The following is a 13,884-nucleotide window of genomic DNA, read 5'->3' on the forward strand; positions in this document are numbered from 1 at the left end:
GGGGAAAAAAAAAGTTTCCCATTTTGAAATAGTGTGGCAAACTTGTCTTAATCACATCCTGTTTTGTCAGTTCTGACGCTTGCCGCTCAGCCCTTCTACTTGGTCCTCCATGACCATAACATCCCGAAGGCATGTAGCAACCATCCTGTCATCAGTGACGGTTGTCGTGAGAAGACCTTAGGACGCCGTGACCGTGTGAAGGTGTCAGAATTTTCATAGCAGCCGTGGGTACAGTGTAAATGGATGAGCGAGGCCATGTGCCTACAAAACTCCAATCAGACTCCGGCTGGATCTGCCCCGCAGGCCGCAGACACTGTCGTGGCCTGGATGCTGTGCCCTTCTCTGTCTTACTGCAGTTACTACCATACTGTAGCTGTGTTTGCTCCCATCCGTTTTCCTTACTCGATTTTGGGCATCTTGGGGCACAAAGTGCCTTACAGTGGCTTTTCGGGTCCGGCAGAGTGATTGGTGCAGACAGGAACTCATGACTTAGTCATATGGATAGCTTGCTCTCCCAGGAGATCACCCGTGTTGTTGCACCCTAAGCCAAAATCAATACAGTCAAACCTTGGTTTGCCAGATGGTTCACTCCAAAATCCAAAAGTATCCATGTAAAAATGATTACAATACTGTCACATAATACACAATAATAAGGAAAATACAGAATAGAAAAATAAATTAACCTGCACTTATGTTTGAAAGCCTTTGTGGCTTGTGTGAGGGAGACGAGAGAGGAGGGTTACTGTGTAGGACGACTTTCATGATCACTAATGGAATCACTGCTGTCTATTGGTCCCCTGGGATCTTTTTCTGCATGGGGGCCTTGTATACGCTCGCACGGATGTTGACTATAGTGCAGTATCAATAAACTCTCGTCATAGACTGTATTTACTGTAACTGGTAATAAGGCAGCGGAGGAAAGGGTCTCTGTCCGCAGGCAGCCTGAGCTAGAATGAAGCAAAGCGTTCCTAAGCTCACTCTTGGACGGAAAAGCAAAGGACTGTCCACAGGTGCTTTGAAGTGACAGAAAAGACACCAGTGCCAGTTGTGGGCACCTTCCAACGTGCTGAAAAATCACTGATTTCTGCCAAACACCACAGCCTGAGACCGAGCATCCGAGCCTGGGAGATGATCGCCCACAATCCCGCAGTGAGAGAGAGAGAAGGACCATTGGCTCAGTTGTCATCATGTGTCATTCGGTGTCACGTATGACTCACGTTGCAAGACATCCATCGCTTGCTTATCGAGTTAAAATTCTTAGAAATGTTTGCTTGTTGGGTGCCTGGTGGCTCAGACAGTGACGGGCCAACTTCGGCTTAGGTCACGATCTGGCAGTCTGTGGGTTTGAGCCCCACGTCGGGCTCTGTGCTGACAGCTCAGAGCCTGGAGCCTGCTTCGCATTATTGGCATTATGGCTATCCAGCACATCTCTTTGGTAGGGAAATGTGTGTTTTCAGTTAGATTTTGAAACATTGGGCACATGTCCCGAACTCTCACACCCCCAAGGAAACAGCCGCTGCGCTGGGGACCTGAGTCCCATAAAGCATCTTCCCGGAGGAGTTCTGCAGCATACTTTTTCTGATGGGCTTGGTTTACAGGGTGTGAGAGACTCAAGCCAGCCCGTGCAGTCATGTGGTGGAATTTCCAAGTCACAGGCAGCTGAGAGCCTCTTCTCTTACATCTCTTTCTGTTTTTTTTTTTTTTTTTTTTTCTTACAGAGTTAAATTGAGGAGGAAACAGATCAGTGGGTTCTGGGCAGAAGGTCAGGCATGGAAGGAAGAATGAGAAGCTTCTGAATGCCCTCACTCAGGGATCCATGTCTGTCTGCGCACCCCTGGTGCCTGACAGGCCAGGCTTTGGTGGGGAGCACCGTGGCCTCTGGGAGTCAGGCAGGCACAGATGTCAAAGGAGGCGTGTTTAAGCTTGTCAAGTTGGAGATGTGGTCTAGACTTACACATCTGGTTGTGTAAATAAAGTTTTATTGGAACACAACCACATACACTTGCATTTGCCTCTGGTCCCTTTCACGTGACAACATCAGGATTGAGTTGTGACAGAGCCCATGTGGCCTGTGAAACTCAAAATATTTACTATCTGGCCTTTTATGAAAAAACGTTTGCTGACCCCTATTCTAGGCTGGCAGTGTGCTGTCTGATAGAAATAATAATGTGAGGGGTTCCTGGGTGGCTCAGTCGGTTGAGCGGCCGGCTTCACCTCAGGTCATTATCTCACAGTTTGTGAGTTCAAGCCCCACATCAGGCTCTGCGCTGACAGCTCAGAGCTCAGAGCCTGGAATCGGCTTTGGATTCTGTCTCCCTCTCTCTGCCCCTCCCCCACTCACACACTCTCTTTCTCTCTCTCTCACTCTCAAAAAATGAATAAAATGTTAAAAAAGAAAGAAAGAAAGAAAGAAAGAAAGAAAGAAAGAAAGAAAGAAAGAAAGAAAGAATAATGTGAGCCACACACACTTTCAAGTGGCCACACTGGAAAGAAAACCAAAATGGAAAGATGTCTTCTCTCATCCCTCCCGTTGGACATTGTGCAGGAGTGGTACTGGCTAATGCAATAAGACAAGAAAAATTAAACCCAAGGTGTATAGATTGGAAAGGTTACCTCTGGAAGGGAGAACAAGAAGCTTTTTTTTCTTTTTTCTTTTATTCCCATCCATATTTCCTCTGTGAATGTATTATTTTGAAAATAAAGCCAAGTTCAGGTGTTGAATGAACTTGGGTTGGGTAGCAACTGGCTATACTTTCTATAGGGTGATTTAGCACTTTGATCTTTGTATTTTCTTGGCTCTTCTGAGTTCTTTGTGATTCTCCTCCACACAGGGGGCCGGGGTGTGGGGAGGAGATGTGGGGAAGGAGAAGGGGGCAGAACGGACACAGGCAGGTGGGAACATTTGTGGTGCTAGGGTGTCCCATCTCAACTGACACAGGATGCTTCTGTTCTCACTTTGGCCACTGGGTGCTGGTGCTCTATAAACCTTTCGCCTTTCTATTTTGTGACAGTGGCCACTTTGTACAACCCACCAACCCAAATGTAGCAACAATGCAAGAAGATGTCCTGTACCACTTCCATCTCAGCACCAGCACGCACGATCTCCCTGCTATGTTTGGAGATGTGAAGGTAAAAGGCAGGGCTGTTGATTCTGGGGATTTGTCTTAACATCAGTCTCGTCATAGGTGATACTGGTAGACATGGGCACAGAGGACAAGTTCATCAAGTTATATCTTCAGATTTTTGCTAACCGTTGCTTTTAAAATATGTAAACTAATGAGTTTATGAAGGAAACCTTGTAAGTTCTGCCATATTGGTGCCTAAATAATCTCTTATAAATTCAGTGTGTAATGGAAACCATATAAAATAAATTTCCTAATGCTCCACTCAGAGAAAAGGAGTTACAAAACATTCTGTAGAGGAACAAGGGAGAATAAGCGAGTAATTACACGTGTCTCCTTGTAATTTAAAGTGCATGTTTGTTCTTTTAATGGCTTACTTGGCTGAATGCAACTTCTAGCCCATTTCCCCCACAGAGTCCTGAGTTCCTCAGTGTTGGTTTATCCTGGCACAGGACTTTTGAAATGTCTGATCCCTGTGGGTAAAGATGGACTAATGTTTAGATTCAAAATCAAAACAATGAATGACTCAAAATTTCCCTGCTTCTCCGCGGGTCTGTCTTAGCAGCCACCATATTCCTTTCCAGCTGTGAGACGACTCCCCATGTATTCTTTTTTTTTTATGAGAGGGATTTTCTCTGGTTACTCAGAACTAATAGTATTTTCTTAATTGGGGTATAATTAACATATGGTGTTAAATTAGTTTCAGGTGCACAATATCATGACTCAACAATTCTGTACATCGCTCAGTGCTCGCCATGATAATGTGATCATCATCTGTCATCAATGTTATTACCATCCTGTTGAGTATATTCCCTATGCCATACTTTTCATCTCCATGACTCATTTATTTCGTACCCGAAAGTCTGTGCCTCTCAATCCTCCTTACCTCTTCCCCCATCCCCCCTACACTCTCCCCTCTGGCAACCACCAGTTTGTTCTCTGTACTTAAAGTCTGTTTTTTTTTTTGTTGGTCTCTTTTTTCTTAATCAGTTAGCTTTGTTTCCTAAATTCCACATGTGAGTGAAATCATATGGTATTTATCTTTTTTGGACAGACTTATTTCACTTAGTGTTATACTCTCTAGCTCCATCCATGTTGTTGCAAATGGCAAATCTCATTCTTTTTTATGGCTGAGTAATATCCCATTGTATGTGGACACACACACACACACATGTGCGCACACACACACATTTATTCATTTATTTGTATCTTCTTTATTCATTCATCTATCCATGGACACTTGTGTTGCTTCGATGTATAGCTATTATAAATAAATCTGCCATAAACATAAGGATGTATATAACTTCTTGAATTAGTGTTTTTGTTTTCTTTGGGTAAATACTCCGTAGTAGAATTATTGGATCATATGATTTTTCTACTTTTAATTTTATTTTTTTATCTTTCTTAAAGTTTATTTATTTATTTATTTTGAGAGAGAGAGAGAGAGAGACAGAGTAAGTGAGTTTGAGCAGGGGATGGGTAGAGGGAGAGACAGAATCCCAAGCAGGCTCCATGCTGTCAGCGCAGAGCCCAAAGTGGGGCTCGATTTCATGAACTGTGAGATCATGACCAGAGCCGAAACCAAGAGCCGGAACCTTCACCCACCGAGTCACCCAGGTGCCCCCTATTTTTAACTTTTTCAGGACCCTCCATACTGTTTTCCAGAGTGGCTGTACCAGTTTGCATTCTCATCAACAATGCACGAGGGCTCCCCTTTCTCCACATCTTCACCAACACTTGTTGTTTCTTGTGTTGTTGATTTTAGCTACTCTGACAGGTGGGAGGTGATATCTCATTGTGGTTTTGATTCGCATCTCCCTGATGATGAGTGTTGTGGAGCCTCTTTTCATGTGTCTGTTGGCCATGTGGAAGTCTTCTTTGCAAAAATGTCTATTAAGGTCATTTTTTGAAATGGGATTATTTTGTTTTTGTTTTTTTTTTTTTGTTGTTGCTTTAAAGTTTATTTATTTTGAGAGAGAGAGAAAACACAAGTTGGGGAGGGGCAGAAAGAGAGAGGGAGAGAGAGAATCTCTCTCTGTGCTGTCTACACTGTCAGCACAGAGCCTGGTGCAGGGCTTGAATTCACGAACTATGGGATCATGACCGAGATCAAGAGCCAGATGCTTAACCAACTGCGCTACCCAGGCACCCCTAAAATGGGGTTATTTGGTTTCTTTGCTGTTGAGTTGTATAAATTCCTTATATGTTTTGGAGACTAACTCCTATGGGATGTGGCATTCGCAGATATCAGTGGGTTGCTTTGTCCTTCTGTTGTCGTTTTTCTTTGCTGTGCATTGTGTTCTTAATGTATTCACTTTCCATGTGTTTGAATTTAACCTTTCTAGGCGGTGGGGATTTCTTTTGTCATGTTTAGAAACTAATAATTCTTTCATCATCAAACTCCTTAAAACCAGCTCATTTACTTTTTCTTCTTGTGTAAAACAAAATGGAAAGTAAGACTGTATATATAATACTTTGCAGATTTTAAGTTTTACTTCTCTGAGCGCCACCCACGCACCTGATTTCTACCAGTTCCCGACTCCCACTGGGCCCTTGGCTCTTTCCATACTTTGGCCGTTTGGCTCTTGGACATCTGGGTGGGAGACGTTGGTTAGAAGCCCATTGTACAGATGGGCTGGGGGGCCCCGGTCGCACGGTGAGGCTCCCTCCAGGACATCGGCCGAGCTGTGCACTTGATGGACAGAGGCCGGGCAGGCATGGAACCTCGAATTACCTCCCCAGAGATAACAAGGGTCTGGTTTCCCTGTGTCGTGCAGAACTGTGACCCAGTATTTCTCACACTGAGCGAGTGTGCATCACGCACAAACCTTTGCATCACTCACAATAGCACACGTAACTGGGCTCCCTGGACACGGGAGCTGTGAGGCCTTTTTTCCCAGCAACGTCTAGGTGATGCTGATGTCCGCATCTAGGTAGCACCCTTCATGGTGCTCTGTGCCTGTGCTGATGGGGCTCTGTTCTCTGGCTGCAGTTCGTGTGTGTCGGGGGAAGCCCCACCCGGATGGAAGCGTTCACCAAATACATGGCCAAGGAGCTGGGCCTTGACCACCCAGGTGCAGAATATCCCAACATCTGCGTGGGGACCGACCGCTATGTCATGTTCAAAGTGGGCCCCGTGCTGTCTGTCAGCGTGAGTACCTGCCCCGAAAGTGGGCTCCGGCCTGGGGCTCCGCAAGCCCCCTGTCACCCCCGCCTCCTGCTCTCTGCACACACACAGGCCTGGTCCCCTCGACACCTGTTTACGCTGTCGGGCTGGGGGCAGGGTGAGACGTCTCTAGCAGTGTGAGCCGTCCAGAGCACTCCAGTGTGTGGAGATGGTGTTCAGTTCCAGAGGCAGGAGCTATGCAAGTTCGTGGAGGCAGGAGCTATGCAAGGTCACACCTGACCAACATTGGTGCGAGAGCTCGCCCCAGCTTTGGGAGCAATGCCTGCGCGTGTGTGGGCACTGGGGAGGGGCTTCGTGGGAGATGTGCCCCAGGAGGTCCTCTGAAATAGACTAGGAGGTGGCAGGCACCCAGTAGCGGAGGCATGGGCCGGTTACTTTTTGTGGCAGAAGCAGAGAGCGCAGGGAGAGAAGCAGGACACGTAAAACTGTGATAGCTGTGCGTGGCGTGGGCATCTGTGCAGCGTCTCCGCCAGTGGGGACGCTCCTTACCTGGCGCCTAAGTAGCGGGCTGTTGCTTCCCTGCCAAGCCTCCATTTCCTGGGCTGCTACCTGCTTCGCAGATGTGGGGACCAGCTGTGCGACCCCTTCATGCAAACGTTTGCATTTCCCAAAGTGTCAATAGTTTTAATTAATTAGTTTATTTATTTTGAGAGAGAGAGTACAGGGGAGGGGCAGAGAGAGAGAGGGGGATCCCAAGCAGGGTTGGTGCTGGCAGCACAGAGCCCGATGTAGGGCTCGAACTCATGAACCATGAGATCATGACCTGAGCCGAAGTCAAGAGTCGGACGCTCACTGCACTGAGCCCCCCCAGGCACCCCAGTAGGTTTTAGGTTTATACTTGGAAGGTCATGTCATCTCCCTGCCGGCGCGCGATGCACAGAGAGCGTCCCGGCCGCCCCCTCGCCCCGCCTCCTGCCCCCCCCCCCCCCCCCCCCCACGTAACGCGACGTCCCTCCCGGTTCTAGCACGGCATCGGCATCCCTTCTACCTCAGTCATGCTGCACGAGCTCATCAAGCTTCTGTACCACGCCCGCTGCTCCGACGTCACTGTCATCCGCATCGGCACCTCGGGTGGGATCGGTGAGTGTGCTGAGGGCCTCCGCCCAGGGCCAGTGTCCCCGCTGCAGACCCAGTGTGGGGCGGGCTTGGGTACGAAGAGCTCTCTACCCGGCTTTGTTCAAGGAAGCCGGCTGGCAGGAGGCACGAAGAGAAGCTCTCGTTGTTTCCGGTTCGGCCCGGACCACTAGGCCCAAGTAGGTAGCGGAAGGGCCCTAAGCCCAGCGTGTGCAGAGCCTCGTCCTTTTGGGGGCGACCGTGGAGTCTCCTTGTCTGCCTGCCTCTCTCCGTGCCTTCTAACCGCTTCTTCTCTGCCTCTCTCCTGTCCCCTGCGCTCCCCAATCCCTGCAAGGATTCAAGCACCTTAGGAGAAAACCAACAGGAAACTCAAAGACAGAGATGGAACCCAAAGTTAAGATAAGTGTCCTTAAGTTGCCTAAAGGGTCCCCAGGCCAACCTGAACGGGTTTTGTTTTGTCCCTGAAAGCCACAAAGAGAACAAAGAGAACAGGATGTTGTAAGAAAGCCAAGGCTGAGTTCAGAGCCAAGGCCCCTGGGGCACATTTGCTTTATAGAAGCTGATCATTCTCTGACTCAGACATTCCCGCCCTGTGCCCCTGTGCCTGGTGGGCGTCTCCCTGCGGGGAACTGCCTGGGGGGCTTGGAGCCTATACCTGCTGTTACTGGTTCTGCCCTGCACGTGTGGGGTTGTGACCTCTCCTGCACTGACCGCACTTCTGGAATTTAGGTTTTCTGACCAGGGGCGGAGACTGCAGTAGATCCCAAATCTTCTGGATGCATTATCCCGTTTTCTCAGGTATACAGACAGATTGCTGTGTAAATACCGGTGCTTGAAGGATTAGAAGTCAATGTTTAAGCTGTTCTCAGGGAAAAGTACCGGTACCTGAGTGCTTTTGGTCTCGGCCCCAGTGCCGTCCGCCAGATGGATACTCACAGCGTCTGCACATCACACCAGCGTCTGCCAAAGACCCTAAAGATCTGAGTTTCTGAGTTCTTGCTCTGGAGGGATTTTTACAGTTGATGATCAGAGAGCGTGGTGGAACACGTGGTGTCGATTTTGAGTCCCCTAAAATAGCCCCATAAAAACAGCCACTAGAGAGCCGACCCAGACCCCAGATGATGCTGGTGACAACGCATGGTGTGGCATCTCCACGAATTCCAGCCAGCATAAGGGTGGTGGGCGGGTGCCGGGGCACCACTCGGGAAGAAGCACAGGGTCGTGAGAACAGACAGCCCCCCTCCCCCCCCCCCACGTAGCCAGCAGGGACTCTGAGGAAGGGGAGGGGCTCACACACCCCAGCTTGAGGGTGACTGGACATCAGGAAGGGCATGAACTCTCCAGGCTAATGAAGGAAGGAGAGCGCTGAGCACCATTCAGTTTCAACCCCAGCGTGGGACCAGCTGCAGAGAGGAGGGTCTCGATGACCAGGAGGGACCAAAACAGCATGGGAGAGAAAGTCCAGATAAACATGCAGGGGCGGAGGACATACTTTGTAATGTTTCATGAAAACAGCCACTCTGGGGGCTCTAGAACCTTCCACTGGCTTCCTCCTCCTCCATTCCTAATGTTTAGGAAACCCAATTTCCCATTCGGATAAGTATCAGGAAAGGCTCGTGGTCAAATCCCACACGAAGCTATTGTAAGATCAAGGTATGAGAGCCAAGGAATGACCCTACAAATAGCAAAATACCCCAGGAAGGTGTGCCCGGAAAGCATTCGACGTGGAACCTAGTAACACGCGGATGAAAGGAGAGCAGGATCGGTTGGGAATCGGTCGTTGCCGGAGCTGGGTTTGGGACGCACAAGATTTCTTGCCTATGTTTGTAGTTCCTTGAAATAGTAAATAATGAGAAAGCACGAAACTGGGACCAGTTCGGCACATTGTGGTCACCTGAGCGGTGGGGTGCCAGTTACAGAGTGGCGGCTGGAAGTCACGGCACATCAGGCAGGGACAGGGGCTCCTGGCAATTTCTTTTTCTTTGCTCTTTGCTCTTCCATATTCTCTGTCTCTATCATCAGAAAAAGAAAAGAAAGATGCTAATGCCATACCTCAGTCATCAGAAAAAGAATTTGATGCAGAAAATCGATCCTTAGCGATTTCCTCTTCGAACATTACAGGGCGTCCCGGTATTTTCTGGTGTAGATGGGTCATTTTCCTTTCTGCTCTGCGGTGCCCTCCCTGTCTGCCCCGTGTGGCCACGACGTCTGCTTCTCCCTCCAGGTTTGGAGCCTGGCTCTGTGGTCATCACCCGCCAGGCGGTGGATGCCTCCTTCAAGCCTGTGTTCGAGCAGATGGTCCTGGGGAAGCGGGTGGTTCATAGGACACACCTGGATGAGCGGCTCGCGCAGGAGCTGATGCAGTGCGGTGCAGACCTGCGGGAGTTCCCCACGGTCCTGGGGAACACCATGTGCACCTCTGACTTCTATGAAGGTGACGGGGACGGGCCTGGCCTCCCAGGGGTGGGGGCGGGGGGCTCCTGCATGGGGGAGGGTCTCCGTCACTCCTGGGCTCCTGTCTCTTCAATGTTTCCATGGCGTTCATAGCACTCTGCTTATGAGTGGGCGGTTTGGGCTCCAGGGCGGTCAGGGCCTGGGGGGATCCAAAGTGTCCCCGTGTCCCAGCGGGAAGCACGTCGCAGGCACGCTGTAGGCGCTTACTGCGTGCAAGTAGTGAGCACACCCAAGTCAATGCTGGCACGTCTCCATGTGTCTTCAGGGCAAGGGCGTCTGGACGGTGCCCTCTGCTCCTACTCAGAGAAGGACAAGCAGGAGTACTTGGAGGCGGCCCACGCGGCCGGCATCCGCAACATTGAGATGGAGTCTTCGGTCCTGGCTGCCATGTGCGGCGCGTGCGGCCTCCAAGGTGGGTGAGCATTTGGTCACCGGGGTCCTTCCTCCAGGGCTCAGCCTCCAGGCCCCCGTCCGGGCCCTCCTCCTGCCCCCACCACCCACCAGCCCCGAGGCACGTGTGGACGGGTTGGCATCATCCAGCCCTGTGCTCAGACACCCTTGACCATCACACAGTCCGCTGCAGGGCCCTCAGGAGCCCCCGGGCCTCTAAGTGGGATGAGAAAGACCCACCTCGGCTCAGGTCAGGAAGCTGCCAGTGCAGCTGAGGGTTCCACCCCCGAGTTTCTCGTGTCCCCGGCAGGGTCCAGCTCTGCCTTCCAGAATCCCCGGAAGCCTGGCCTTGGAAGGCAGGATAGGGCTCCTCCCACCCTGAGCCAGTCCTGGGATTTGCTCAAGAGCTTCCTTTGGAAGTGAAGGCTGAGGGGGTTGATCCTGCGGGGACAGCAGAGGGGACGCCTCGGCCGGGGTCAGCAAGGCAAGCTGGAAACCCAGCACTTTGTGTGGATGTGGCATTTGGTCTCTGCAGTGGCCGTGGTCTGTGTCACTCTGCTGAACCGCCTGGAAGGGGACCAGGTCAACAGTCCTCATGAGGTGCTGGTCGAGTACCAGGAGCGGCCACAGCGCCTGGTGGGTCACTTCATCAAGAAGCGCCTCGCGGCTGCCGGAAACCCCCGGGATCTCTGAAGACGCCAAGTTGCAGTTGCTATAAATAAAATCAGCACCCGGGCGCCAGGCTGGCTCAGCTCTCAGGTTCCTGAGTTTGAGCCCCACGTTGGGGATGCAGATTACTGAAATAAATAATCTTTTAAAAAAATCACCTTCAAAATCTCCTTTTGTACGTCTTTGTGCTCATTTTAAATTTTGGAATTTAGGGAATTGGATCGTATTTCAGAGGCAAAGAATCCTGCATTAATGACACAAGTGGCTTTTTTTAATGTTTATTTGTTCTGAGAGAGAGAAAAAACATGAGTGGGGGAGGGAGAGAGAGAATCCCAAGCAGGCTCTATGTTCAGCGCAGAGCTGGAGTGGGGCTCAAACTCCTGAACCGTGAGATCATGACCTGAGCTGAAATCAAGAGTCGGAGTGAGGCAGCCCCCGCCCGGGTCTGGTGTAGGATCAGGCAGTGCGGAAGGTCTGTGTAGATGCTGATTTTCTGAGGCAAGTGCCAGCTGTGCGTCGGGGCCAAGGGCTTTCCAGCCCCCCAAGACTCAGAGGGGACGTGAGTCTCCTAAAGCTGTGGTTAAAAATGTCCCTGTATACGGGCGCCTGGGAGGCCCAATCGGTTAAGCATCCAACTTTGGCTCAGGTCATGATCTTACGGTTCATGGGTTCGAGCCCCACGTGGGGCTCTGTCCTGACAGCTGGGAGCCTGGAGCCTGCTTCGGATTCTGTGTCTCTCTCTCTCTGTCTCAAAAATAAACATTTAAAAAAAAAATAAAAAAGCCACACAGCTGAGGTTGGACCTGAGGCCCTCATGATCCCAGGCCTTTCCTGTAACCCCACACTGTCTGCGAGAATTGACTCTCAGGGCCGTCATTTCCAGTGACCTCTGATCCCTGACTGGCCTGCTCATTCATTCTGTGGGTGTCGGGGTCCTGGTTTGCAGCTGAAGGGCCTGACCTCACACTTGCACCTGGCCGAGGTAGAGAACAAGAACAAATCTCCCACCTGTCAGCCCATCAGCTTCGTCCCCGTGACCGCAGTCCATGGTCCAGCTGAGGAACGTCCATGATCCCCTGGCTTGTACAGAAGGAGAAAGGGGCAAGGTGAAAATATTTAGCACGCAAAGCACTGGGAAAACGTTGGGTCTCAAATCCGCTCATAATACCATTAGTTAACATAACACACTACTGTTTGCCGCCATGTTCTAAGGCAGGCCCCACAGCTGGGTCTTGGGGCAGCAAGTTTCTATGTTAGGTCAAGCATCTGCTTCCTTGTCTTCAGAGCCAGGACAGTGGACAGACCCTTCTTCCCAAAGTGGCTGTGGTTCCCTGTGATGGTTAATGTCATGTGTTGACCTGGCTAGACCGTGCTGCCCTGTGTGGTGCGACAGCGTGGCTGTCGCGGTGGAGGTGTTTTGTACGTGTGGTTGACATCTACAGTCGCTTGAGTCTAAGAGGAGCAGAGTGCCCTGGATAAAATGGGTGGGCCTCATCTAATCAGTGGACGGTCTTAAGAGCAAACACTGAGGGTTCCCGGAGAAGAAGGCATTCTGCCTCAAGTCTGCAGCAGGGAACTCCTGCCTGAGCTTCCAGCCTGGGAGTCTGGCCTACAGATTTCTGGCATGCCAGTCCCCCCAGTTCTGAGAGTCCGTGTGGCCTATGCAGTGGCCAGTAGGGTGACAGCACCACGTGGGCTTGGCCGTGCCTGGGGGGCCTCCCGGCTCTGCTGAGATGTGCCCACACGGGCCACCCGAGGCCTGAGGACGAGGCCTGGCCAAAGGCTGGCCGCTTTTCCTGCAGAGAATTACTAGCCTCTAGAAAGTGGGTGGGATTCCGAGGGAGCACAGGCCTCCACATTTTTGTCGGTGTTAGCAGAAAAGATCTCAGCACAGCAATTCGGCAGTGAACCTGTGGCCTGTGTGGAAGATGGCCGGCCCGCTGCTCTCTGCTGACCTGGCCACCCAGCCCTCTCTCCCCGGCTTGGCTCAGGCCGCGGCCCAGGATGTCTGGTGTCACCAGGGTGAGCTCCTTCAGTCTAGTGGTGCGACGGGCAGACTGGGCAGTTTATCTGGCAGCTATGCTTTCCAACGAGGCCGGGCCTGGGCCCCATCCCCACAGCCAGCAGCCCGTCCTGGGACCAGGTGCCTCGCAGCCCTGGGGTCTCAGAAGGGCGCCCACCTCTGCCATCGGCGGGCACTGTCACTGCAAGCCCCTGATGAACCCGCACCGCAGCCCTGAGGCGCCTTTGCGGTCCCAGGCCTCTGGGGCGGGGCAGCCGGGATCAGAGGGGAAAAGCCCGGCTTAATCTTCTTCTCTCACTGACTGGAAATCCCGCACACTCTTCCAACGAGGGCCCCACCAGGGGAAGTCTCCTGTCCCCTCCCTCCTGTCCCTTCTCTTCTCTGTCACAGAGGAGAGAAAGGTGGCCGGTTCATGTTTTCATTTTCCCCTCTGGGGTGCGGAGAGTCTCAGAAACTACAGTGCACAGCCTGGCGCAGAGCCTGGCATGGCAAACACAGAAGTTTTAGGCCTGGGAGGCGCCTGGGTGGCTCAGCACGTTAGACATCTGATTGCAGCTCAGGTCATGATCTCGAGGTTCATGAGTTCGAGCCCCGAGTTCGGTGAGCTCGGGCTCGGGGCTGACAGTACGAGCCTGCTCTCTCTCTCTCTCTCTCTCTCTCTCTCTCTCTCTCTCTCTCTCTGTCTCTCTCACTGCCTCTCGCTCACTAGTGCTCTCTCTCCCTCAAAAATAATAAACTTACGAAAACTTACGAACTTACAAAAGAAGTTTTAGGCTTGGGCTGGGGAAAGGAGTGGTGTTAAATATTAATCAGCCTATCAAACATCAGATACTATCTTTGGATTTTCAATGACACGGTAGCTCTCTTGTCTCTGCCCACTGAGAGGCAGGTGTTCCGTTTCCCATCCCGCAGAGGAGGGAAACTGAGGCCCGGGATGGGGGTCGCCCGGGGTCACCAGGCTGTGC

General features: G+C 51.4%; 1 protein-coding gene across 5 annotated transcripts in view; it reads left to right on the forward strand.

Annotated features, from left to right (window-relative positions):
* UPP1 (uridine phosphorylase 1) overlaps nucleotides 1–11,053 on the forward strand; it is a 29,520-nt gene extending 18,467 nt beyond the window's left edge. For 3 of the 5 annotated variants that reach the window (XM_011280266.4, XM_019825231.3, XM_019825233.3), the window contains 6 exons: nucleotides 3,012–3,129; nucleotides 6,115–6,273; nucleotides 7,275–7,389; nucleotides 9,608–9,817; nucleotides 10,103–10,249; nucleotides 10,763–11,053. In XM_011280266.4, the coding sequence (XP_011278568.3) occupies nucleotides 3,012–3,129; nucleotides 6,115–6,273; nucleotides 7,275–7,389; nucleotides 9,608–9,817; nucleotides 10,103–10,249; nucleotides 10,763–10,920 (907 nt within the window). In that variant the 3' untranslated portion in view covers nucleotides 10,921–11,053. Of the gene's footprint in view, nucleotides 1–3,011; nucleotides 3,130–6,114; nucleotides 6,274–7,274; nucleotides 7,390–7,862; nucleotides 8,182–9,607; nucleotides 9,818–10,102; nucleotides 10,250–10,762 lie in introns of those variants that run through there. The other 2 variants (XM_023250146.2, XM_019825235.3) reach the window with 2 other exon arrangements.
* Nucleotides 11,054–13,884: the final 2,831 nt, after the last annotated feature.

This window comes from Felis catus, chromosome A2, assembly GCF_018350175.1.
Source record: "Felis catus isolate Fca126 chromosome A2, F.catus_Fca126_mat1.0, whole genome shotgun sequence".
NCBI lineage: Eukaryota > Metazoa > Chordata > Mammalia > Carnivora > Felidae > Felis > Felis catus.